The 24319-nt window shown below is 55.8% G+C and overlaps 11 protein-coding genes across 11 annotated transcripts; 3 read left to right on the plus strand and 8 right to left on the minus strand.

Moving 5' to 3' along the window:
* Positions 1 to 152: 152 nt before the first annotated feature.
* On the minus strand, positions 153 to 2363 carry B0H18DRAFT_37924 (uncharacterized protein). The gene is made up of 5 exons (XM_048037826.1): positions 2142 to 2363; positions 2004 to 2090; positions 1866 to 1944; positions 342 to 1510; positions 153 to 282 (listed from the first exon to the last, which is right to left on the minus strand). The coding sequence occupies exons 1-5, from the start codon at positions 2285 to 2287 to the stop codon at positions 159 to 161; spliced, it is 1605 nt and encodes a 534-aa protein (XP_047888221.1). The 5' UTR covers positions 2288 to 2363; the 3' UTR covers positions 153 to 158.
* A 112-nt stretch (positions 2364 to 2475) lies between these two features.
* Positions 2476 to 4259, minus strand: B0H18DRAFT_37956 (short chain oxidoreductase). Its single transcript, XM_048037829.1, has 8 exons — positions 3677 to 4259; positions 3576 to 3621; positions 3405 to 3518; positions 3257 to 3349; positions 3121 to 3189; positions 3008 to 3063; positions 2843 to 2945; positions 2476 to 2774 (listed from the first exon to the last, which is right to left on the minus strand). The coding sequence occupies exons 1-8, from the start codon at positions 3947 to 3949 to the stop codon at positions 2734 to 2736; spliced, it is 795 nt and encodes a 264-aa protein (XP_047888222.1). The 5' UTR covers positions 3950 to 4259; the 3' UTR covers positions 2476 to 2733.
* Positions 4260 to 4843: 584 nt separating this feature from the next.
* On the plus strand, positions 4844 to 7404 carry B0H18DRAFT_1034842 (uncharacterized protein). The gene is made up of 5 exons (XM_048030280.1): positions 4844 to 6040; positions 6070 to 6152; positions 6215 to 6234; positions 6258 to 6367; positions 6390 to 7404. The coding sequence occupies exons 1-5, from the start codon at positions 5041 to 5043 to the stop codon at positions 7250 to 7252; spliced, it is 2076 nt and encodes a 691-aa protein (XP_047888223.1). The 5' UTR covers positions 4844 to 5040; the 3' UTR covers positions 7253 to 7404.
* Positions 7405 to 8117: 713 nt separating this feature from the next.
* Positions 8118 to 9897, plus strand: B0H18DRAFT_883866 (phospholipase C/P1 nuclease domain-containing protein; the record flags this gene model as incomplete). The annotated part of the gene is made up of 3 exons (XM_048041002.1): positions 8118 to 8661; positions 9062 to 9362; positions 9423 to 9897. The coding sequence occupies 3 exons, from the start codon at positions 8118 to 8120 to the stop codon at positions 9895 to 9897; spliced, it is 1320 nt and encodes a 439-aa protein (XP_047888224.1).
* A 332-nt stretch (positions 9898 to 10229) lies between these two features.
* On the minus strand, positions 10230 to 11105 carry B0H18DRAFT_1123656 (uncharacterized protein; the record flags this gene model as incomplete). The annotated part of the gene is made up of 2 exons (XM_048034719.1): positions 10230 to 10959; positions 11020 to 11105. 2 exons carry the CDS (start codon positions 11103 to 11105, stop codon positions 10230 to 10232), a joined length of 816 nt encoding a protein of 271 aa, XP_047888225.1.
* A 1091-nt stretch (positions 11106 to 12196) lies between these two features.
* B0H18DRAFT_37975 (uncharacterized protein) lies at positions 12197 to 13272 on the minus strand. The gene is made up of 2 exons (XM_048037831.1): positions 12671 to 13272; positions 12197 to 12617 (listed from the first exon to the last, which is right to left on the minus strand). Exons 1-2 carry the CDS (start codon positions 13095 to 13097, stop codon positions 12364 to 12366), a joined length of 681 nt encoding a protein of 226 aa, XP_047888226.1. The 5' UTR covers positions 13098 to 13272; the 3' UTR covers positions 12197 to 12363.
* A 724-nt stretch (positions 13273 to 13996) lies between these two features.
* B0H18DRAFT_1107299 (uncharacterized protein) lies at positions 13997 to 15781 on the minus strand. The gene is made up of 3 exons (XM_048032713.1): positions 15716 to 15781; positions 14584 to 15654; positions 13997 to 14527 (listed from the first exon to the last, which is right to left on the minus strand). The coding sequence occupies exons 2-3, from the start codon at positions 15464 to 15466 to the stop codon at positions 14070 to 14072; spliced, it is 1341 nt and encodes a 446-aa protein (XP_047888227.1). The 5' UTR covers positions 15467 to 15654; positions 15716 to 15781; the 3' UTR covers positions 13997 to 14069.
* A 209-nt stretch (positions 15782 to 15990) lies between these two features.
* On the minus strand, positions 15991 to 16695 carry B0H18DRAFT_1214653 (uncharacterized protein). Its single transcript, XM_048036592.1, has 2 exons — positions 16218 to 16695; positions 15991 to 16169 (listed from the first exon to the last, which is right to left on the minus strand). Exon 1 carries the CDS (start codon positions 16556 to 16558, stop codon positions 16226 to 16228), a length of 333 nt encoding a protein of 110 aa, XP_047888228.1. The 5' UTR covers positions 16559 to 16695; the 3' UTR covers positions 15991 to 16169; positions 16218 to 16225.
* Positions 16696 to 16744: 49 nt separating this feature from the next.
* On the minus strand, positions 16745 to 17704 carry B0H18DRAFT_38042 (uncharacterized protein). Its single transcript, XM_048037833.1, has 3 exons — positions 17645 to 17704; positions 16983 to 17588; positions 16745 to 16921 (listed from the first exon to the last, which is right to left on the minus strand). Exons 2-3 carry the CDS (start codon positions 17559 to 17561, stop codon positions 16844 to 16846), a joined length of 657 nt encoding a protein of 218 aa, XP_047888229.1. The 5' UTR covers positions 17562 to 17588; positions 17645 to 17704; the 3' UTR covers positions 16745 to 16843.
* A 1107-nt stretch (positions 17705 to 18811) lies between these two features.
* B0H18DRAFT_1034860 (uncharacterized protein) lies at positions 18812 to 20715 on the plus strand. Its single transcript, XM_048030281.1, is given in 5 exon segments — positions 18812 to 19061; positions 19116 to 19479; positions 19543 to 20455; positions 20497 to 20500; positions 20513 to 20715. 5 exon segments carry the CDS (start codon positions 18836 to 18838, stop codon positions 20599 to 20601), a joined length of 1596 nt encoding a protein of 531 aa, XP_047888230.1. The 5' UTR covers positions 18812 to 18835; the 3' UTR covers positions 20602 to 20715.
* Positions 20716 to 20954: 239 nt separating this feature from the next.
* B0H18DRAFT_1087104 (AAA domain-containing protein) lies at positions 20955 to 22892 on the minus strand (the record flags this gene model as incomplete). Its single annotated transcript, XM_048032133.1, has 9 exons — positions 20955 to 21268; positions 21323 to 21428; positions 21478 to 21596; positions 21654 to 21937; positions 21994 to 22104; positions 22129 to 22224; positions 22247 to 22542; positions 22591 to 22781; positions 22826 to 22892. The coding sequence occupies 9 exons, from the start codon at positions 22890 to 22892 to the stop codon at positions 20955 to 20957; spliced, it is 1584 nt and encodes a 527-aa protein (XP_047888231.1).
* Between the last annotated feature and the right edge of the window lie 1427 nt (positions 22893 to 24319).

Below are 24319 nucleotides of genomic sequence, written 5' to 3' on the forward strand. Positions count from 1 at the left end.
GGACTACTCCAGCTTCGGCATATTAGTATGCGAGTCCATGTATCGACGACTAATGAGTGTGCGTACATAGACCTTCAAGATGCAAAGAGCAAGAATAATACAGGGATGCGATCAGTCGTAAGGGTCGTTATGAGTGTCCATGTATGATCTCCACCAGGTCACGCCTCCTCCAACGGGTATAGCGCCTCCTCCTTGAGCTCCTCTTCTAGCGCTTGACGGCCAGCCTCCGTCAATTTGGGTATGCCGGACTCTATGTCACTCTCGAAATACTGCGGCGCAAACCTGAGACATCACTTGTGTGAACGACAGCAGACGGGTGAGACAGTGGGACCGACACGTACTGCGCTCCCTTCCGTTTCCGTTCTGCAGCATCATCACGCTGGCGCTGCTCGATCGCAAGTTTGTGCTTCGTGGCCTCGCTGTACTCCTTCGTCAACAAGTTGTTCGTCACGTTCTCCCACAGCTTCCGGCTCTCGTTCGGATGCTGCTTCTCCAGCGGCCTCACCGACTTCGGTATGGCGCACAGCGTGGACAAGTCAATCAGCGTCGCGTAGTCCGAGTTGGGCGCGTTGACGCGCTTCCACCGGATACGGTGCTTCCATGAACCGTCGAGCGTCGCAAGCACGCGGTCCTGGGGGACGTGCTTCACCCGCGTCCACTCCTGATGCTCCGTGCTTCCGGGCACGTACGTGTGGATCACGCCCTCGACCAAGAAATGCGCCTTGCCCAGCCACGACTCCTCCTTGTACTCGATCACCGCCCGCAACTTCTCGCCGTCGGGCCCGCCGCTGCACTCGATGATCGTCGCCTCACTCATAGTGATGTAGAAGCTGCCTCGGAGGATACCGTTCACGGACCCAACGGGGTGAGTAATGCGGTATGTCTCGCCCTCGCCCGGTCCGCCCGTAAGTCGCACGAAGATACCCTTGTTGAGCGAGCCGGGCACGATGCGGATCGTCGTACCAGAGACCTTCGCCGAAATCTGGTCGACGCCCATCAGCTCCGTGCTCCGGCTGGGGCACGTCGCGTAGAATGCGGATACAGGCGGGTGGTGCGAGACCTGCTCTGTCAAGAACACGATGCGCACGCGTCGCTTGCCCTCCGCATCAGGCGCATCGTCCGCCTCGAGCAGGTCGCCCTCGTCATTCAGATACAGGCTCGACACGCCCGCCTCCAAATTCGTCTCGACCAGGTCCGGAGACGTTGCGGGGGTGCTCTTGCCTGGCGTTGACGTGCCTTGCGAGACCGCGCTGAGCCCGCTCGTTGCGCTCTTGCCGCTCTTGATGCTTCGGCCGCTCATACTCGCCGTCTCAGACGCTGGGATGCGCGGTGTACGCGATGGGGTCGGCGCTAGCGACGAAGTTGTCGATTCCGGTGCAGGCGTGGTGAGGTAGAGATGTTGCATTGGCGGCTCCGTGGGATCAGAGGGGTACTCGACCGGTAGTACATCCCAGTGCGATCGGAAGTGCTCTCCAAGGACAGAGTTGTAGGGTTTGCAGACCTTGCCGCGCTACAGAAGGGGGTTAGCAACATGTTACTGAGTGACTGCTGCCTTAACAAGCCCGACTGCAAACACCAGAAGGTGCTTGTTGTCAACCACGGTCGCCGAGCACAACAGGACGAAGTCAGAAGCACCGCATAGTGGATAGTCACAGCCATTGAGCATGACGGACTTTCTCCCGCCGCAGCCACCTGTTGCTGCTGCACACACCGCCCCTCACCCCTTTCTGCCTATAGGTCCTTCCTCAAGCCTCTGTTGAAGGAGCACGTAGAGGGCCTCGAGGCTGCCTGCACCTCACTTCGAGAAGCAAGAAGCGATCCACGCAGCGTCCTGAGAGGGAAACACGTGAAGACTAGCCACTTACAATGAACTTGAGATCCTTGGAGAACGTAAATCGGAGGACGGCCAGCATGCGTTCGAAAGGATCGTCAGAGTCATTGATGCTGCAGCCATGTCAGTCCCTCGAGGCCCGCTGATGATCGCTAACAACGATGATGCTCACGCCGCTAACAGATCTGGCCGGTCAAGATAATGCCAGTACTCCAGGTTCGGGATGGGCTCCAGCAACGAAGCGGGCAATGACAGCCGCCTTGTAGTTATGTCAGTACGTGTTCGATGCTCGATGATATCTGCCACGTACATGGACGCGATATCCTTCACACCCACCACCTTCTTCACCAGCGATACAATCATCTTGAGCTTACCGCTCTCGCCCGCATCACCCGCATCGGGCACCGAGACGGGCTGAGAGTCGTCCTCATACTGAGTATCATCCGCCGGGGACATGATAGAGTAAAGACAAAGCAGATGAAGGAAATGGAGGAGGACAAAGTCAAGAGAGTGCACTGCCGCGTCCGCTGTGCCACCGTCTCTCAGCATACCCTCAGCTGCCATATAAAGCGCTTACATAATATTGCGTCTTCCCACCAGTTGCTGGGGCCAAAATTGGCCATGGGCACGTTCGGCCGTTGCCTGCATGCCAGTGCCTCCCGAGCTACTACCTACATGTAGTGGTACGTGGTACTTCGTCCATATGCAACAACCATGAACTTCACTGGGACACATACCAACCGCTGGGCATGACAAGTACGTATTTGCGCGCTGTCACGCAAGCCACGATATCCCCGAGTGCAACAGCATACTTCGGGAGAAATGCATGTGGACTATGGACGTCGACATCCATACGAACTATACATTCCGAGGTACGTATTTTCATTACGACAGTCAAAGACTCAATCGCAGTGACCACCACCGTTGACGTTTATTGTTTGACCTACATAAAGCGTTTACGCCAGGGCTGAGCTGACGAGGTTGCTTTTGACTACAGCAAACGGAACTCACCTGTAATGAAGCGCGACTCGGGTTTGGCTAGGTATGATACGAAACTGGCGATAACTTCTGGTTCGGCCATAGGCAGAGCAGTGTCGTTCGGCAATCCGAGCATCTACAATAACGCTCCAGTGTCAAGGCGGCAGGCAGCAATCCATGGATTGCACAACCATTCACCTGTCTCATGAGGGTGCCAGGTTTCAACCCGAGTCGGATTTCTTCGTCATGACCAACTGTGACGCATTGCTCAGTAAGTGATTAGATGTGTGTACCTTGTCGCGCTCGCTCACTCATATTTGTGTGGATCAACCCAGGGGCATAGGCATTGACGGTGATGTCGTGTTTCGCGAGCTCCAAAGCTATAGTGCCGCACCGTAAGAGACACCCCGTACCATCGTCGCAGCATCGCTTTCGCTGTCGACTCACCAGTACATTGCGTCAAGCCCCGGATCGCAAACTTCGACGCGGAGTACGCTGCTAAGTTTGGCATACCTTGTTTCCCGGTCTGCGACGAGGCGCCTGTCACAAGCATCTTTAGCAAACCACAGCGGGTTGTCGTCGATACAACGCCCACCGATGATTCGTCCTCCTCGCCCTTGTTTGATCATTTGCTTTGCAGCATACTTGTAGCAGAGCATTTCCCCGCGGAGGTTGACTGCTATAACACGGTCCCATTCCTCTAGGGCGACTAGACGAGTGCGTCAGTAAGTCTAGCCTACGAATAGACGGAACATCGGAGGCTCACAATCAACGAAAGGACCAGAGGTTATCGTCCCCGCATTCGCGACCATCTATGACGAGGCTCTCAGAATCAACAGCCGCAATTTCCTCCACGCGTCCACGCACCACGTCGAGGCCTCCGAACGCCTCCACCGCGGATTTAACCAACCTTTCCACATCCTCCGGGCAGGATACGTCTCCTGGAACGGCGATGGCCTGCCCATCAGGAAGGGCCTTGATTTCTGCAACGATGGCCTCCAGCTTCTCGCGTTTGACGGGCAGGTCATTTACAGCTACGTTCAGGCCATCCTCCGCCAGACGCAGCGCGATGCTCCGGCCTATACCCTCCGCGGCCCCAGTAACGATTGCAGTGCGTCGCAGCGGTGCCGATGAATCCATAGGTTGGGGTGAGAACGTACAGTCGATGTGTCAGTTGGTACGGTCGAGTTGGTGCCAACAACCGGGCCTTGTCTCGCGTCGCCTTATATACTCAACCGTCGCCACGTTGCCTGACATCTCAAACCGACACAGCAGTCTAAAGATCTGCGCCACGACATTGTACGCCCTCTCTTGATCTCCGAGTCTGCCCTCGTCGTATCCGACCCGATCAAAACTTGTTCAGCGTTTACGCGTCGTGGGTTACTAACTTAGTCCCCGTTGCAGGTTTTGCATTCGAGTTATCATAATTTTAAGATCAGAAGAATGTGGCCAACCATCGCGCACTTGCATGCGGATCTGCAGTTGCCTGGTACCGGTGAGAGCAGATCCTGAATTACGTTGACATATGTATTGGTGATGCTGAGCCTCTATGCAGTGCCACATGAAGTCATCTCAACTGACGGTCGACACATACCTACGGTCCTTCATAGACTGTCACAAGTGGCGGCATCCACCCATGCAGGATGTTGAGTACTTGAGTAATAGATCTTCTACCTAGTGCAGGTATTTACCTTACCTGTTTCTCTTGAATCTCTTCGGACGAACAGAGGCTGTGGCCATGAGCAATTGTACGTACGAGTTGACGAGCAGACGGTTCCCCAGACTATGTATGGCTACGTTTCATCGTGGTTCATTGCAAAGGTTTTCCTCGTGGACTGTGACATGTTTCACAATAAGTAATGTCTCGCATGAGGTACAAAGAGATTTCAGACAAATATCAGCTCCTCTTCCGCGGACCGCGAACGCGACGCGTCCACGTGATCGTGACCATTTGTTGGTCAGTGACGCGTCCGAGACGGCGTTCTCTCTTACCTCCTTTTACCGCTCAAATCATTCTGCTTCTGAGGCTTCAAAGCTAGGAAAGCAACTCTTCGGCAGGAAGAACTAGTCCCCAACCAGTTTAACACGGGTACACGGTGAATGCTTCGTGACAACTTGAAGTATTATCACGGCCCCACTGGCACGTAGCACCTTCGGCGTGCAACCCCCTAGGTACCGCCTGAAACGTACCAAGCACATCCTGATAACTCCTTCTCTGTCCGGCTCACATAATGTCCAAGCACGCATTCGAAATTCCGAGCCCATCGTCGACGCCACCGTCCAAACGTACCCGCTTCGATCCCGACACGAGCAGCCCCGTGCGGCGCCATACTACGCGTGTACCCACATCCGCATCCGACTCGTCGCCCTACACGCACTACTCGTTTCCTAGCTCAGGCACGAGCACGAGCACGCCGTACAGCATCCCTGCCGACTCGCCGACAAACCCCTTTGGCCTCCAGCGCACTCTCCTCGCGCTCAAGCTCCCCCGACCGCTCGGCTTCGCGCAGCACCTCGCCCTGCGCTTCCAGCTCGTGTATGACCCGCCGAGACGCGACACGAAGGGGAAGGGGAAGGCGCGTGCAGGGCAGCAGGACGATGTGGGGAAGGAGGATGAGCCAGCGCGGGTCCTCGCAGCGGAGCTCGAGAACGTTCACCGCATCGTCCAGGTGCCGACGAACTACACGTTCCGCCACCTGCACAAACTCGTCCTCTGGCTCCTCGCGTCGGATGCGCGCTGGAAGCGTCCGCCGGGCGCAACGCTGCCTTCGCGCTACCGGCGCAGCCCGCGGCTCAAAGAACAGAAGACTCAGCCCGTCGCTGGACACCGTCGGGCGCGCTCGGCTTATGATCGAAAGGGCAAGGGCAGGATGGTGGAGGAGGATCCAGACGAAGGTCCGCGTCCTGCGATAGGCACGGACGTCCCCTCGAGCTGGGCTGGACATGTGTTCGAGGTGCGTGATAATGTGCAGCTCTACACACATCACTACCGTCCTGGCGTGATCAAACGAGGGTCGGGGCGCGTACTTGTGCGGCTGTCGAGCGTACGGGATAGAAAGCTCTTCCCGGACTTGTATGGCGACAATGCGCTCGTCAAGGCGTGCTCAAGTTCGGGCTATGCGTCTTCCGCGGCGAGTACGAGTGGCGCGTGGAGCGAGGGAGGAGAGCTGGACGCCACAAGTTCGCCTGAGACGGACTTTGAGGAGGACGCAGACGACCTGAGCGCAGACGGTGCCGAGGATGAGGGGAAGAAGGAGAAGAATGGGTGTGGGAGGCAGAGGACGACTATACTATCGAACATGTCTGGCCGGATGGTCTAGACTATGCGCAGGCCATCATCTATGTACGTCGCTCGTCTCACTCGTCGTCTTTCTTTCCTGACACTGTCGCGCGCACCCCTTGCAGCACCATCTTCCTGGGTGTCAGTACATATCACGATCGACGATAGCAAACTGCCACCGCGTAAAGGCGCGGGCAATCAGCCGTTCGTCTTCCGCTGGAAGGGCTCTGCTTGCGGGGCCGTCCGCATAGCCCATCTCTCCCCTCCTTCATCCGCCTGTCGCCGCCTCTCGACCGTTAGTCCGTCTATCTAACGAAGTCTTTGAGGACGAAACGGACACAGACGAGCACCGCCTGCACCGTTGGAACTACCCGAACGCGTTCCCGCGTTTCCTCGCCCAGGAAGAGGAGCGCGAACGTGCTCTGCGGCGGCAACGGACCGCCTCCCTCCCCTCCGGGCTGTCCGACGCAGGCCTGAGCTCGCCTCCCTACGTCCGTCTAGATCGTGAAGATACCGACGCCGACGTCCGCTCGCCACTCCCGCCTTCTTCCCCGCCGCGCTACAGCTCCTCGCCCGCACGTCCCGGGACCGCGCTATCCTCCCCCTCGCTCGCATTCCCGTCCATCGCGTCGCCGAGTACGAGCCCGACCAGGCCGCGGACCTCTCCGGGCGTGTCCACGAGGGCGCGCGCACGGACGCTGTCGTACCCGTTCTCGTCGCCCGGGCTGGGGAGCACGCTTGGTGCGCTCCCGCTGACGACGCCGTTTCCGGCGCACCCGCTGCTCGCGAAGCGCGTGAGGCGGGCTTCGAACCGGCTCACGAGGATCACGAGGGATGGGCTGGACGATATGGGGAGTAGTGAAGAGGAGGGAAAGAAGAAACGTAAGAGGCCCAAGAGACTCGAAAACGAGGAGGGCGGGGAGGTCCTCGTTGCGGACTCGGATGTGGGCGAGGACGCTGCTGGAGACGAGCAGGCGGTGGATGATGAAGAGTTTGACGGGGACGCGCTCTTTGCAGAGGATGGGTCGGACGACGGCGAGGTGGGCGATCTACAGAGCGATGGTTTCTGGCGGGAAATGGGAGGCTTTGGAACTGGGTATACGCAGTGGATCGGAGAAGGGAAGGAGGAGGATTGGGACCCGTTTGGAGAGGCTGAGGTCTGAACACATACAGTCTGGACTCGGATTCGCGAGGGAACGATAGGTTGCCATTCATCGCGTATATGAATATTTCGCCTCGGAATTACTGTAGTCTTGGAATTGTGACAACGCTTTTCGTAACCTCTCATCTCGCTGAACGCTCAACGAACTCTGGCTTTTGAGTGGCACGGCGAAAGGGAGACATCCCGGTCACGAGTTCCTGAATTAGGCAAGTCACCTTCCAAATCCGACATAGTACGTGGGTGACGTACTGGTAGTCATGTCCTCTTAACTCACCTTTCGACCAATCACGCTTCTAAATCCAACTGGGCATGTGAAGAGACGTCAGTCCGTATGTACTTAAGGCGCAGCTCCCCTCCTTGATCGAATGTCGCTCTTTTCCTCTTACACCCATCGTCCGCTAGGCTCAGTCAAAACTGGACACCGCAACTTGAAGCTTACTAGAGCATATGTAGCTACAGAAGGGCATCGGCCTCATTGTTGTCATTTTGGCTTGATTCTGTCTGAAAGTGAGTTTTTAGAGCTTCCAGATGTTCTCAAGCTTGAACTGGTGCCAGTGTGCCCCGGATGATCTGAGCGCTTATTTACTATCAAGTAGCTTATGAGCGCCTGTTGTGTCTGACCTCCTTTAGGTTGTCTTTGTCCAGCCACCGTCTAGAGCTGGGCGCCGTCTTCCGAAGTCAAGCATCCCTTGTCCTGCGGGTGCGAAACATCCCTCTTCAGGCCTCTTAGGGACAAGAGCAGGCGCGTTGACTCCACCCCTTTTGTTTCCGTTGCCTCCGCTACCGACGAGACGACCTGGGTAGTATATAACGACAGCATCGGACTAAGCCCCTTCACTGTCTCCTACCACGTTCCGAACCTCAGAATGCGACGTGTACTTGCCTGTGCTGCTATTGCACTCGCCAACGCCCCGGCTGCGCTAGCCTGGGGCGCCGCCGGCCATGAAATCGTCGCGACCATCGCGCAGATGCACCTCCACCCCGACGTACTCCCTGTGCTCTGCGACATCCTCGACCCTACAGCCAAGGAGACAGACTCAACTGTCTATCCACCGTGCCACCTCGCCCCGATTGCAGCCTGGGCCGATCGTGTCCGCATGGCTCCCGCGTATCGACACACCGCGAGCTGGCACTACGTCGGCGCACTGGGCGACATGCCCGGAGAGTCGTGTGTCTTCCCAGGCGAGCGCGGTTGGGCGGGCCGTCGTGATACGAACGTGCTCGCTGCTCTTGGGAACCAGACCCGCACGGTTGCGAGCTTCCTGGATGGCGAAGTTGGGTTGGCCGAAGGAGCGGACGCGCTGAAGTTCCTCGTCCACTTCGCCGGGGATATGCACATGCCGCTGCATCTTACTGGGAGGGAGCGTGGTGGAAATGGTGCAAAGGTCACGTTTGATGGGAGGATGACGAGTAAGTATGGGTTCCCCTGTCGTTCTCAGAGTAGGGCGACCGTGTTGGGGATTTCACCGAGACTGGGATTGTGCCTTCATGTTGTATTCTCGTGTATGTCGAGCTCTGTCGCGCTCGCTGGACCAGGTTGGTCTAGCGGGCGCGGTGGTGTAATGAACATATCGGAAGGACGAGGAGATGGGAGGAAGCAGAGAGGAGTGAAGGAGAGAGACGTGACTACGAAGCAGATGCATCTGCGCAACATGCGGCGCATCGCGATCCTCTGCTTCCGTGCCTGCATGCATACCGCATACCTCCACCTACCAGCGCGCGTGGACGCGCTTCTACTCGCGTGCCCGTCCCGAACGAGAAACCTTAACTCAAATCCGCTTCCATCTCACTTACTGACCATGTCGCGTAGACCTGCACTCCGTCTGGGACAGCTTCCTCATCGCCCAAGCTCTCAGGTCCATTCCCGCGAACTACTCGCGCCCGATGCTCGGCGACCTCGAGGTGCACCTCCGCGGCGCGATCTATGACGGGTACGTGCGCAGGTTGATGGTCGACGGCTTTGGACTGTCCGTCCAGGACGAATACGGGGTTGAATACCGCGCGGGGCAGGGCCGCTTCGGGGCGATTGAGGAATGGCTGGGGTGTCCCTCTGAAGACGAGGACGAGGACGATACGAACAACCAGCAGGATGATCTCGCGCAGCGGCCTTGGTCAGTCGCGCAAACAATCCTGGACAGTGTCGGGCGCGCGCTCGGCCTTGAGGGCCGCAGCGAGCTCGCCAAGCGGAACCGGGGCGTGCGTCGGCACAGGCACAACAGGCACGCGAAACGCGCTGGTGGGCCGTGGAGCTGGCTATGGGCCTGGAAGGCGACGAGAGACGAGGAGCGGTGGGACGACGACGTGCTCTGCCCGTACGCGTGGGCGCGCGCGATCCACGAGCTCAACTGCGCATTTCCCGTGTGGCCTGCGGAGCTTGACAAGGTCGCTGTCGCGGGTACTCACAGCCCTAGGACAACCGACGTAGAGGGCGATCATCACGACTGCCATATGGAGGGCGGGGACGTTGAGATGACGGGCCGCCCCCCTCGCCCGCACCCCGACTTGCTCGAACTGGACACACCGGAGTACGCGGGGCGCGTACGTGATGGATGGGTCGTCGAGCGATTGCTGGCGATGGCGGGGATCCGGCTCGCGGGCATCCTGAACGGGTTGGTACTGGGCGAGGCGGATGTGCGCCTCCAGTGATGGAGTCGGTTGGGCAGTCGGCGTGTACAATGTGTGTATTACAGTGGAGAGCTCACTTAGATGTCGGCGTAACGCGGGAATTTTATATTTTGGTGTATAAATACAGCCTTCTTTGTGGTATTCACAGGACGTGCCTAGGAATCTGGACGCACTGTATCCATTTCAAGGATGCGCGCCGCTTATGGGTGCAGTGTCTGACTCGAAGTCCCATTCGCGTTCCGCTGCCAGACTCGCCGGTGCTCACCCCATAAATCTACGATTTGCGCGCGATAGGTACTGTTACTACAGGAGGCTCGGAGGATATGACGGTATCACTCGGCGTCGCGATCATGCTACAGTACCTCCATGTATTCTTTAACGTGATCCAAATGCCTCGCCCATTTCCCCCCATTCGTGTTTCTGATCCTCTCCCAGCCTCCTTCCGGACCTACCCACCGAAACCAGTTCAACGTAGTGGCCAGGACGAAGTCGGCATATCCTGGTCCTTTGGAGGTCCCGAATAACCATTTGTCTCCGTGCTCGATCTCGTCTGTGAGGGCAGACAATCTACCAAGCCCCTCCTCCAGAGCTTGCCACCTCTCAGCTTCTTCCTTCGGACTTGTCGCTATCATATCCTTCACGTCCAAGCCTTCAAAGGTGACTGAGTCAGCCGTGGGTTGTACAATCCTCTGATATAGGCGAGCATACCGAAGATCAACTTCCTCGTGCTGATAAATACTCCGCATCAGCTTCCGGCAGTATCTGGGCGTGGTGGGTATGACCATGAACGCCATCCGCATGATGACGTCGTCCATGATCGCGTCCAACCACTTCATCTGGGCCTCCCTGCCGTGGGGGTAAATCGACGGCTCAGGGTACGTCTTCTCCAGATAGTCGGCTATGACCGTCGAGTCGGACAGAACGACTGGCGGGTCCGCGATAGCGTCGATGATCGCAGGTACGCTGTACTTCGGGTCGTCCGCGCGAGTGGGCGGCGCGCCGACTGCAGAGAGTGTCTCGCCGATGTCGGGAAAAGCTACCCATTTTGTCGTATAGGGCAGCTTCTTGTAGTTCAGTACGAACCTGCGAGCCGGGAAACATCAGTGTTGGTCCGAGCTCCAGTGAAGGTTCAGAGTGACACACCTTGTCCTACAGGCATGGAGCGACCACGCCTGCGGAGTGAGCGTCGAGCGTAGGTCGAACAGTGTGATAGCTTGTTCGCCAGACATTTCCTCTCGGTCCTTTCAGCGAGACACGGTGCGATCAGCCTGAGGATGGTATTCTGTGTCACCGGTGCACGAACCACTAGTGACTCGAAACGATCTTGGGATGCCGTCAGCCAAACCTTCTGGCTCAACGGGTTTGAAGGACAACATTGGACTTACATAATGAAAGTAGAGCCCTCCAATTGCGGCTGCAGGACGCGATGACGATGACTTTGTACAGCTGCACCCGTCACGGTACCAGCGAGACGCTCCCCACCAGTGATGTGTTAGTGTGAGAGGGATAGTGTGTACGGCCGCAGCTGACATTAATATGAGTCAAGAGAAGCGCTGTAACATAGCAGCTTCTGCGGAGGCAGTATAGCGCGAGACACTTGACATCCATTAGACTTCTTTGCCTCAGTCCTCCTACACCCGCTGACTCCAGGCTTCCGCCCTTCGAAGGTGTCCTGTGTCCAAAATATTGCGAGGGGTATGTGCATTCGCGCTAGTGTCCAAAGTCCTTAGTGTCTGTGTCCTGGCGTCCCAGCGAAGAACGGGCAGGAGGCTTCTGTAACCACGGGTATCACGAAGGTCCCAATCGACGTATATCATGATCTATGTCAGTAGTTGGTGAATGGATTATCAGGAGATTATACCTACGTACCAGACGATGCCAGGTCTTCTCGACAGGCAAGACGGGTCATTCTGTTAAGAGCACGGGTGTGACACATGCGCAACAAACTATCTCCGGGCGTTGTAAGTACTCACCGCGCAGAAGCCAGTCAAAACCACGCCGTTGCATGACCAATGCACACAAACCTTCCCGGTGTGCCCTTCATGCCTCGTCCGCTGAGTGGAAGCGGTGCTTTCCAAAAGCAAATGCTGTGTGAAGCGTTCGATAACCTGTGAAATCTCGGGGATATCATTGCTACATTCGGGTGGATACATTGCTAGCGCCCTATTGCGCAGCGGAAGAGAAAGAAGAGATGCAGTCACCGTCCAACCGCCCAGGTAAACAGCGCTTGTGCGCACGATTGCAGGCTTCCGCCGTCAAGTCATGTCTCATGCAATGACAGCCACTGCACGGTGCCCTGGCGGGGAGGCACGCTACCCTGACGGAGGGGGCCTGCCATTTTTTCGAACAAGTCACACCTCACACCAATCCGCATCAGAGTCGTGCCCAGCGTACGGGGTAAGAATCCGACGAGCGGGCCCGCGACGTCTGTCGAAATGTTTTCCGAAAGGTCCGTCGCGGGGACGAACGCGATGCGGAACATGACCGTCAGCGCGGGTTGCGTGCGTGCAGCTGGACAAGCGCGTCGTCCAGCACAGCCCAGTCAACGAACGTCCAGTACATGTTCGTCGGGCGGAAGAGGCTGAAGCCGAGCGTAAGGGAGCGCAGGTGTGTAGCATCGAGTTGCGTGAGGAACGGGGGGAGTGAGGGGCAGAAGGCATCGAGGTCATGGGAGGATGCGGCGAGCATGAGATTGAGGTCGCGGACATGTACATACTGGGCGCCGTCAAGGTCCGAGAACACTGTAGTGTTACGATGAGGCTCAACTTCGACGGCTACATATGCGTTCACTCACGATTACTGTCGTATCTAGTGACGAGATCCAAGACCTTGATGCTCGGCGCAGAATCACGCAGCAGGCCCAAGAGGAGCCGCTTCTCGTCTGCCACGTACGTCGTCCAGCCGAACTGTCGGTTGCCTGTAACGCAGGGAACCTCTGTATTCGCCGCAACAGTCCATGGGACTTGGCACCGTGAACACTGATAAACGGCTGAGATTCTGCAGAGTAAGCTGTGCGCCTCGAGCTCTACATGCCCCAATGGGGCGGAGGAATTATCTTGCCACCAGAGTGCCCGATCTATGACCAGGACAGAGAGATGGGGGAATGCCGCTATCAAGCGCGTGATGTCGTGGATGGAATGGACCATGACCGAAGAGAGGTGCAGCGTTCTAAGGTTGGGGAATGGAAAGAGGTGGGAGAACGGTCGGAGTGCTACCCCCATATCTGTAGTATAGTCCAAGGGGAGGTGGACATCAAGATCGACATTGTCCAGCTGTAATTCGCGACATTGGGTAGTCGTGTGAGGACTTCGTGCAGCAGCAGTGCATTCCCGCCGTCATACTGGTCGCCGATCCTACACAAAGGTAGACCGATAACACAGACATGCTTCACATATCGTGCGATGTCCGTCCCTGCGATGCTAGAGAAGACGACCGTATCTCGGAAGCGTAGACAGTCGATCTTGGAGCAAAGTTCGATGCGACTAAAGAAGAGGTAGCGTGAGGCAGGGGTCCATGCTCGGCACACGAGGCTGCATTCCCCGAGAGAAGGATAGTCGTCCCATAAGTATTCGATGACTTGTTCCCATAACTCTGGCGGGAGCCGAGGTACAGTAGCGGGCCTAGCTACCCAGTGGTCATCGGCCGGAAGCTTGAAGGCGTCCTGCATTGTGAATATTGGTTGCATTGAATGGCAAAGCGAGCCATGGCACACTCACAAAGGCATTGGTCAATGGATGCATCGTCGCGCTGAACGTCGACTCGTTGCCAATGAGAGGAGGAGGGTGGTTTCCGTCAAGCCGGCCACTGTCCGCTGTGGATACGAGCGCTCGAGCGCAAGTATTGACAAGCGCTCAAGCGCTCAAAGCCAACCAAGTTCAAACCTAGCTCGAATGAATAATCTGTGTATCTGTAAGTAGAACTCATAAGATTCCTTTGCTTGCACAGGTTGATGTGCGTCGATCCGATTGAGTACGGGTCATGATGCTGTCAGACGATACGAGGACTTGGCTAATCGTGCGAGCTACGTCAAAGAGTTGCTGCGTCACGGTGTCAATGTGAGCCTTAGGCAGAGTCTCTCTAATTCATTGCAGGACTTTCTCATATCAACCAGTAGTCGCTTCGGTGGTAGCTGCTCAAAGCGGCGTGATTGAATCCAGATCAGAAACCAGTAAGTAGACCTGCGCATTTATTATCTAGAGCCAGTGGTACTCCTCCGGTACGTACACGATCCTTCCAGCTTCAGGAATGTAACCACTCACTGCCAGGCGGACACGCAGTCCTTCGCGCTCAGCGGAGGGGATCCGCAATGCTAATGGCTGTGCAACCTCTGGTAAGTGGCCATCCTGCCGTAAAGTATAGCGGAAGGGCATGTACACGACCAAGAGTGGATTTCTCTTGTGCAGGAGCGTGAGCGCTTCGTCGAAACTAGGCCAATTCATGAAGTTCCATGGTGGGGTGCCATCTGGAGATAGTGACAGGTATCCGAAGGGAAGATGGAGGACACGCAGGCTGGTAGGGGTGCGAACGAGAAATGGCGGAAGCGAAAGGTAGAAAGTAGTGATGTCCGTGTCAACTTTGAATGAGCGGCCAGTGAGACCGAGACACAGGGACTTGAGGCGGGAATGCCGGGACAGATCCAGCCTTCCGAGTACTGTCAGAGACGCCAATAATTAATGGTGCATCATAAGATGTGAGAAACATGCGTACGATCGGATTCAGCCCTGTTACATTGAATTTCCAGATCTTCTAGGGTGCTCTCAGCTTCTCCCACTGTCCTCACTAGGGCAGTCTCATCATCACGCGACGAGTATAGGGACCAAAGAAGCTTTTGTAAAGCACATGTGAAGGGTGGTTCCTTCAGCGCAGCCAACAAGCGCACTGCCTCCGTCAAAGAGGCAACCCCGGCAACAATCAACTCTCGAATAGTGATGATTATGCGGTTATCCTCCCTCTTGCTGTTCTCTGGTAGCTGAGGCGGCCAGTGTGTCGGATCCACATCCAGACACGGATGATACAGGTATAGGAAATTCAACGAAGAGATTTGCGGAAAAGCAGAGATCAGAAGCATCGTGTCAAAGGGTGATCCGAACGAGATTGACTTGAGGGCCAGCAAACGCAGCTTCGGTAAGGTGAACAACGATCGAAGCGGCCTATCTGGGTATCCCTCCTCTAGCCTGGCATCGCCGTCGGTCTGACTCTCCGGCCCGCATTTGACATCCACGTCGTACAGTTGTAGACTGTCCACGTTGGGCAGCCTCGAGAGCGTCTCCTCCAGGAGTGGTATATCGGACGCCTCCGCGTCCTCGGGGACGTCGAGACGCAGGCGGACCACGCTGAGTGTGACGTCGGATACCCACTGCGCCACACCCGTACCGACCGACGAAGATGAAATGAGGATGTCTCGAAAGCGTTCACAGCGCTCGGTGCCCCTCAGCTCGATCGCCTTGAAAAGGCGCCGCCGGGTCGAAGCGACCCATGCACGCTGTGTTAGGCTGAATGCCCGGAGGGCTGAGCGGTCAGACGACAGTTCGTCGACGATGGGGTCCCATAGTTCGGGTGGCAGCGCGATATGCAGTGTTTGTGGTTCCATCAGGCAGGATGTGTCGCCTCCTATGGGGTCAACTTGTCATCACATCGCAGAGACAATACTTCAAGGTGTTCTCACAAAGGGATCTGAGACTTGCAGGTACACTTCGTTCACAAGTACGACACGCTAGCTGTTGCGTTCAACGACTGAGGTTGCCGTACGCAATGAGGCGGGCTTGCAGCCTGTACAGACTACAACACAAGTATAGAAGCTCAGTGGGCCGCTACCATCAACATAAGTCACTGCACTGACCTTAGAACACGCTGAGACAATACAGCACGAAGGTCGCAGTATGAATGATAGACCGATGAGTGTCTGATAAGACGCCGTACTGGATCGGCAGTGTATATGCCACATGACTGAGACAACGCAGCGACAAACTTGACGGGCAATACCCACGAGGAAGCTTGGCTTCAACATGAAGCGCACATATCCGTCTTACGAGCGTCGGTCGCTATATTGCGCTGCCATGAGCAGCATTGACTGACCTCGGAGCGTGCGGATTGCTATGAATCTAAGAATGAGAGGCACGAGAACGTAGGCATTAATAAGCGACACGAGTCAATGTTCCGCGCACACTGCGATTCGAGCGATGGACTGAGAGAGCACACTGAGCCGTGCGGGCCGAACTACTATGCTTTTGAAGTTTATCGTCGCTCTGGTGTACGAATTGCATTAGAACCCCAGCTACTCTGTAATGCGCGTACTGCCGTCACGTCAGACTCCACCGCGGATCGCCAAGACTATAGCTCACCGTGCAAATTATTCCAATGAGCGCGGCGTAACGGAGAGCCAACATGTCTTCACGGTGTCATCAGAATGACGACGCTTGGAGGGACCATGCCTCGCCACCACTTTGATTTTCAAGCCCATAAGCAGGCTTTTACGCAGTTGGCTCGCCAAAGGTCCGAAGGTATCGGGAGAAGCGGCTCCGCCGAGGAGAGTTAAGGAAAGGTCAAACGTAACCCGGAGAGCGGGTCGATTCTTCGCGAGGACAGCTAGAGAGCTATCGAGGGCCGACCAGTCGAAGAACTCCCAGCACATGGAGCCCGCAGGGCGGACGGGGAGCTCGACGCAGACGACGAGCTCGCGCATACACCCAACGTTGAGACGAGACAGGAACGTTTGAAGGGCAATGCACGGCTCGTCACCCGGAATGAAATAGCTGAAGAGGAATCCAAGAACAAGGGTGTTCAACCTCGTGTGCTTCGTCAAATCGCCCTCTCGCAGGACTAGACAAAGTGAATAGAACGCTTTGAGCCGCGCCACAGTTACACTCACATGAGTCATTCCAAAACGTTAGGTGTAGATATTCGAGAGACTGCTCTGATGACATGATGACATCGAACATGCGAAAGTCGCCTCCAGCGCAGATACAGTCTACCTGTCGTAGACGAAGCTCGAATAGATACCGTGATAAACCACATAGGATGATCGCCGTGTTTTGAGCACCGGAAACTACAACGAGAGATTTGATGGTCGTAAGAGCAGGCATGCTTGCTGTGTCATTTGGCTTGACCTCTAGTACTGGGTGCTCCGGCTGTAGTGGTTGGTCAAATTCCATGTCCCCAAGTTCTAGTCTCGTAAGGCACGGGAAACATGTACAGAGCGTCCAGAAGTCTTCCCAAGATTTGAAAGACACCCAGGAAATGCTGAGGCTCGAAATCTTGGATGAAGAGAACAGAGAACCTATAGACCGCGAGGCAGCATTGATGTCCACCTGTTCGTCGCAGGAAGCCCAGGCGACGAGTTCGTTGTAGTTGCAAAAGGTCAAATGCAATGATACGATGTTCGGCAGGTGACGAAACGCCCATCGAGCAGCGTCGCGCCATTTAGGCCGGGCGTATCCATAAGAGCTGAAACTGACAGTCCGGACATAGTCTCGTATGTTGGTGCCTGCCGATACCGACGACTTCAGGATGGCAACGAAGGAGAGACAGTGATCGACCTTTGTAAGCTTGACGGCCTCGAAGAGACGACGGCGAGCCCATTTCTCCCACGCACGGCAAGTCAAGCTGCACGCCGAGAGAGAACGACGGTCGTAGCAGAGGTCCAGTATGTTCTGGCAAAGTTCCGGTGGGAAGACTGGCACCAACATGGCGCTCTGCGGACGAAGAACCGCATACTATATGCGTGACATGCCTTGAGTTCTGGGAGAGGACAGCACATACAACGACTCACCGGTGCCAGAGTCCGACGTAAATCTCCTCTACTTAACGATCCTCCGACGACTCGACCGTTTAGAGAGCACAAACTCCCAACACTCCGCGACACAAATCTAAGGCCACGAAGTCTGGTGGTGGGACTAGTATAGGATAGACAACTTGAACTACGGTTCCGTGCACGCGTGCACTACGATGCGGTAGTCGTTGAGAGACAAGGCGGCTTTGCGGAGTGGCGAGCAGTGCAGGTGGCAAGCAGACTGCAGTCGCAAGCGTGCGCGGCTTTAGACACCGGAGGCATGGGCCAGGATGAGGTCATCTCAAATTTGGCCCAAACGCGTGCCTATATCGAGCCAATGGGACGTGATTTTGTATGGCCGGAAACCCGAACATAAATTCAAGATTTGTGTTTCAATATGGGCTTGTCTTATTATCAATGGCCCAAATGAAGCTTATGCGCCGGTCTGAAATTGGTCAACTGAATTGACTTTCCGCTTTAGGGCTATCAAAGATCCTGAATTTGGGGCAAAAACTTTCGGCCGTCCCGAGAGCGCATCGTATATGTATGCCGGCGACCTCAAACTACATCCCATTGGCTCGATGTAGGAATGAGTTTGAGGCGAATTCAGGGCGACCTCAATCTGGCCCGTGTCTCCGGTGAGATTCAGATCGGGGCGGAGGAGGTACTATGATATTATGCCAGTGTCTCCGCTACTTATGATATTTATGATACTACTTAGCAACGTCGAGGGCGAGGCTCAGGTAGACCGAGGTTCGTGGTCGAGGTAAACCGACAGAGGGTACTACAAGGGTACTACTAGTACGGATCGCTTGACGAGACATTGATGATTTGGCCCGACAACTTTCGCCTGTGCGCGCTGTTTCGGGAAGGGTCTACACAGCAATATGGAATTATGTTGTTATAAGCAGTATTATGTCGGAGCCCGCACCGGACACTTTCGGATCCGTGGGGTGGAAAAGAGGCGGCACAATATCCCCATCAGCCTCTCCCATTCCTCTCCTCCTCCTCGTGCCAATCAACGTTTCAACGTATGCGGGTTCCTTGACAGCGTCTATCATCATCTATCTTGGATTGGCTTCCGGACACACTTGGCGTTGCCTTCTCGGTGAGCCCTGCTAAGTACATAAGTAATGCGATCGGACGCCGTGCTGGGGTTCCCTCAGGCTCCTGTACCCGTTGTCGCCCTTCATGCGCTGGCAGCACACTCTGGCCCTGCCTCTTTACGCGTCCAGCATTGTGCTGGGAGTCTGCGCCCATGAGCAGGTACCATTGGCACCTATCCCTGACTCCGGATATGAATCCCAGCACTTACGGCCGTGGGACGAGCGGCCTAGCAAAGATGCCACGGGAAACCTCATTTTCCAGTCTTTGGCCTCACTACTGCAGTTGGCACCGAACTCCAAATATGTTAACGGTGCGCACATCGTTCTGCCCGAGTTCATGGTATTGACCACCGAGTATTCTCAAGGTCATGCGATTATCCGTGCCAGTATCCCTCCGGGTACTCTCCTCTATCACGGGCATCACACGACAGAGCCGCCGACGAGGGATTGGATTGCATTCGACCCGGAACACTCTCATATTTTTACAGGAGGCTTGAACGCCACACTCTTCACTTATAGCGCTACGCGTGAAATCAACTTGCTCTTCTTCGACGGTGCTAGTGGGAACAAGTTCGGTGGGGCTGTAGATACACAAGACGTCCTCTTCTGGGGCGAAGTCAACTATGATCCCCATGATAAATGGTTCGGCGAGATGGCGCGCTTCCACAGAATGTGCGAATGGGGCAAGCAGTATGGTCTTGATGGAATTGTCAGGATGCAGATCGACTTGTGAGTGTGCCTCTATGCATATCCGTGTATATACGTACTAATGTGCTGACTCTGGGAACACAGCGAACTCATGTACTGCAACATCTCGGATGGGCTGGAGTTGGTCTCTGCCCACTCGCTGGTGGCTAACGATGGGGTCAAGTCCCCTCTTGATACCCGTGACAGTGTCACGGCGGCGTATTCTTCTGCGCACATGGCTCCTGAACCCACAAAGCTGCCGCCAATACACCGGGAACCCATGGTACCACCGGACGGCTGGAAGGGCAGTCTGCCTTCAACTTTCGCTGAGGTCAGACACACAGGTACCTGGCACAACTCGGGCGAGGTACGCATTCGAGTAGACCCATCTACTATGGTCTCCTTCTACGATCCGGCCCTCACGTCCGTCGTCGAATCGCGCCGCTCGTCCAAGCGCCCAGAATATCGGCTGACGGGCATATCGAAAGAGGATGTCGCGCGTGTGCAGGCGGACGTCACGGAGATGCTGGCTCGGGACCCAACCGAGAATAGCGGTGTGGATTGGCAAAGCCTCGCGCGTGTTATCCAGGATCGGTTCTTCGACCGGCTGCCGTTCGTACGCCACCTCCTTCATCAACCCTACAGCAATGCGTCCGAGCATGTACTGGCCGTACGCAGACAACTCCTCGTGTCGCTCCTTCCTTACATGCACCGCGAGCATGTCGGCACCCCGGAGTGGTATGCGCAGATGGCTGAAGAATGCGCAACGCAGTACACGGCGCGTCTCCCGCTGTCGAAGTTCACAAAGCAGGAGCACGTCCTGTACAATGCGACGAAGGAAGTACTGCACGAGATCTGCCGTGTATACACGAAGACGTGGAGGGGTGCGTTCGACATCGAAGATCAGAGTGTGGAGGTCGTATCACGCCTCTTGGTGGAATGGAGAGGGGAGTTCGACGCTCTGATCAAATGGCTAGATTGGCCAGCGTGGATGAAGTGCGATCCTGCCTGCGGCGTAGATGTGAGTATGATATTGATGGGGCAGCAACATACTTTGCTGACGATCTGCTGCAGCAATTCTGTTTTTGGCCGCAAGGTGCGGTTTGGGAGTCGGATTCCGACCGTCAACCGCAATGTCTGCCAATGAACAAAGACACGTTGTGACGGGCGACCCATGGCTAGAGCGATACATATCTTGTGTTTGTAGAAACATAGACTTCCGATGCCCTCAGGTTACAATGACCCCTCTGTTTGTCCGCGCGAGATTACTCACGGCCACACGCATGTTATCGAAGTACTTGCGCAGACATGAGTCAGGAAGAGCCCGTGTGCTGGTGACATAAGAAGTTGCACAAGAGACGCCATCGCTTCGCTCAAGCAGGTCGCGACCTCATTGATCCAAATATGCTGGCACTTGTACTGTACTGTCATTGAGAAAACTACAACCACTTCTTCCACAAGAAACGACTCCGACGCACCGGGGGGAAACAATGACAAGACAGTGCATACTCCTTGTATCACTGGGGCTCAACAAATGCCATATCCATGTTCGCCCCGCTTTCAAGATCTTCTGCGGCCGAGCCCGATTCATCCGAGTAGAGCTGCATGCGACGCATGAAGGCAGCCACGTCCGCAACACCTTGCTCGCGCAACTGGCTTGCGTACTCGCCGTCATCCTGCACAGGATCCGTTGGATTCCAAGAAATAGCCTCTCCGCGCCAGCCGTTGTTCCTGTGGACGTAGTTGAGGAATCGTCTCCACAGCGGGTCCGTGGAGAGGACAGAGGCGTTGCCGACGACCACGAGCAGAGCCTTCGCACGGGTAACAGCCACTACAGAAGGATTCAGTGAAGTTCAATCTGCCTTGCCTGTAGAGAAATACCAACCGTTGAACCTGCGTGGATTCGCAACGAAGCCGAGCGTGTATCGCTGGTCGTATTGTAGCAAGTCCCGCGTGCTCCGTACAGTAGTGAGAATTATGACGCGGCGTTCCTGGGCGCGGTTGTCAATATCCAAGGTGAAACATAGAATAATGTAGTACCTGTCCTTGGAACTCTTCGACGCTGGCTACCTTGACGTCTGGAGCAAAGCCAGACAGCGCCATGCGTAGTTTGCGGACTTGCGCGCGATACGGTGCTATGATTCCGATATCCTCGTCCGCTGGAAGTGCGAAATTGATCAAGATATTCACTTCGGGATGCAGACAACGACGCTCACATATCCTATAGGCGGTATTAGCCTTCAACTTCTGGATGTAGTCTTTGACAACGGTGGCTTCATCTATGTTGAAGTAAGACGGCGATGAAGCTTCCCGTTCGTCCTGGCCGGATATCGAATGGAATACGACGGGGAACTTGCGGTTGACTAGATGCGGCCATCCGATGAACGAGTTGATGGTCGACGGAGAACCGCACACTTGCAGCTCGTTCGCGTAGAACGTCTCACTCGGGAAGTTCAAAATCGCGCTATGCGACCGGAAGTTCTTCACGAGCTTCACGAATCTGAGTCGCTGTCAGTTCTGGCTATCCATGTGTGCATACTCAAGCCCAAAACGTACCCGGTTCCTCTGCCGGATTGCTCGCTATATGCCTCTCGCTCCATGAGTCTCTCCAAATACGACACGCCCAAGCCGAGATCGCGTGCGGCACTCGACCTGATGATCGGCCAGCTGCTTCGGATCGCCAGATAGCACATGCTCGTCGTAGGAACCGCCATCGGCCGGATAGCCGTCATGACCTCGGCCTCGGTCGCTTGACCAGCTTCGTCCACGAAAGTGGCTGAAGTGCCCCTGGGGTATGCCCACGCCATACGCGAACGATGCAGAACCGCAAGTCGACACGATCACTCGATACTTGGCAAGAGTATCGAGCGCCGGAACCGCGAAGATTCCCCCGCTTGGTGTAGGTGAAAGGAGGAGCTGCTGGGCACTGCATTCCTCTTGCGCGACACCGCGTAGTGTCGGAAAGTTGTCGGGACCAGCGCCATCAGTCGCTCGCCAGGATGTCGGCGCGCTGTTGCTGGGAGCGCAGCAAGAATGCAAGCGTCGTTTTGCGGAGAAGTATTTGGCGTATGGCTCGACAACCGTCACGGTCTTTCCGGTCCTGGCCTGAATGGCGCGGCAGTCAGTTGAAGCCATTTGCACAGTGTATGTTACGTACGGGCCGAAGATTATGAACGGCGCGAGACCCACAGGTCGCTGCAAAATCAAGCGGATCGCTGAAAGTTGTGGTGTATTGTTGGCGATCGACGAATTGTGAGGGACAGTGGGACGTAGCCCCAGTGTGCGCCGACATGAGCAGGCGTGGAAACAAGATGCGATCTCCTGGGACCGGAAGTACTCCAGAGCTTCATGCTGCGTCGCAATGGATGCGGTTGAGCTTGAATCTGACGTTGAAGCGGCGCCCTGTGCTGGCCTGAAGACGCGTGGAAGTCGATGCCGACGTCGCTGAGGCGCATGTCGTGCACGAATCCTTGGAACACGACCAGTCGGATCTGCTCCGAGGTTGCACTTCGATTTGTCACCTAAGATATGAGCTCAGTGACGTGGATCGATACTGCATCGCTACCGACACGACGCTCGGACGCTTTTCAGCGAGTCCAGGTACAGAAGGCTAGCGGAGGTCAGTCATATAATGTTAAATCATATAGTCTTACTAGTAGAGAACCGTTCTTCGTAACGTCACTTCCATGTCGTAACGACGCAAATCATTTCTACGCATTGTTCAGATCCACGCATTGTTAAAAACTGATAACTTACTCCATACGCCACTCTTCACCCACAGTAATGTTTGAATGCGTGACATGGTGTAAGTATGAAGCCTTGGCAAGAATTTCGAACGGATGGCTTGCGTGAGGTCGTCCGCCGATGTATCCCGCAAGTCGCCACAAGTGCTGGCGGGATCGGTACATATTGAGCTTCCGAACCCAAGGACTGCATCCAACGCTGGCGGCCGACGTCCGGATAGTATCGCTGGCCATTCTTCCATGGGACACGCTTCTTCCACATACGGCGTAGCCGCCTTCAAGAGCTCGCGGTCATCCGTCTCCTACGATAGCCCGCAGGGACCGGCGATAACGAATTTCGAATGGGCTCTGTCTGCGGAAGCGCAACTCCAAGTGACCATCATAATGCCCGTAGTCGGTCGGGTGAAGGAAACTCGCAGCTGAACGTCTTGACCATGAGCCAGGCGACCTTCGCCAGCGAGCTGCGCATTAACCTAGTGTGCTCTTAGCCCGCTGAAACATGACACCACTCGCATATAGACGACTCACGAAGACGATACGCGGTTCGCTCGATCGAACACGTCCACTTTCTCCACCGTGACACTCGGCGCACCAGCAGCGAGCTGGAGAACTATGATCTTGTGGATACCCCTCCCCGACTCGTCCGGCTTGACAACTCCGAAGTCGATCTTGCCTTCGGAGACACCACGACACCCTCCTTGTCCTGCTCCGCATGTTCGAAGGCGCCTTTGTGAGATGCGATGGCCTCTCGCTCTTGTGCTCTGGAGTACGATGTGCTGATGCCAGGAGACTTCAGTACAGTCAGGTTACAAGCGGCAATGTTGGGCGCGATGAGCGAGCTGCGAAGCTGTCGGAAGCTCGATGTTCGCAGAGAGTCCTGTGCGAGAGGCTGCTTTGCGATGCTTCGCACTGGATAAGTGTGCTCTCCAGTTCGTGACGTTGTCGAGGTTCCTTTCACATATCAACAGAATGGATATGTGACAGTTCACTTGCGTTTGCGGTGAGCTTCGATGCCGTTTCCCTCGACTATGGCTTGTAGACCGCCTCAGAGACACAGATGACCCCACAAGTCTGCAGAGCTTGACACCATGCTGAGCGTGCACCCTTGCGTGGTGCATCCACCCCGTACAGATCCCCTG

Source organism: Fomitopsis serialis (assembly GCF_022376445.1).
Source record: "Fomitopsis serialis strain Sig1Antser10 chromosome Unknown B0H18scaffold_103, whole genome shotgun sequence".
Lineage (NCBI taxonomy): Eukaryota > Fungi > Basidiomycota > Agaricomycetes > Polyporales > Fomitopsidaceae > Fomitopsis > Fomitopsis serialis.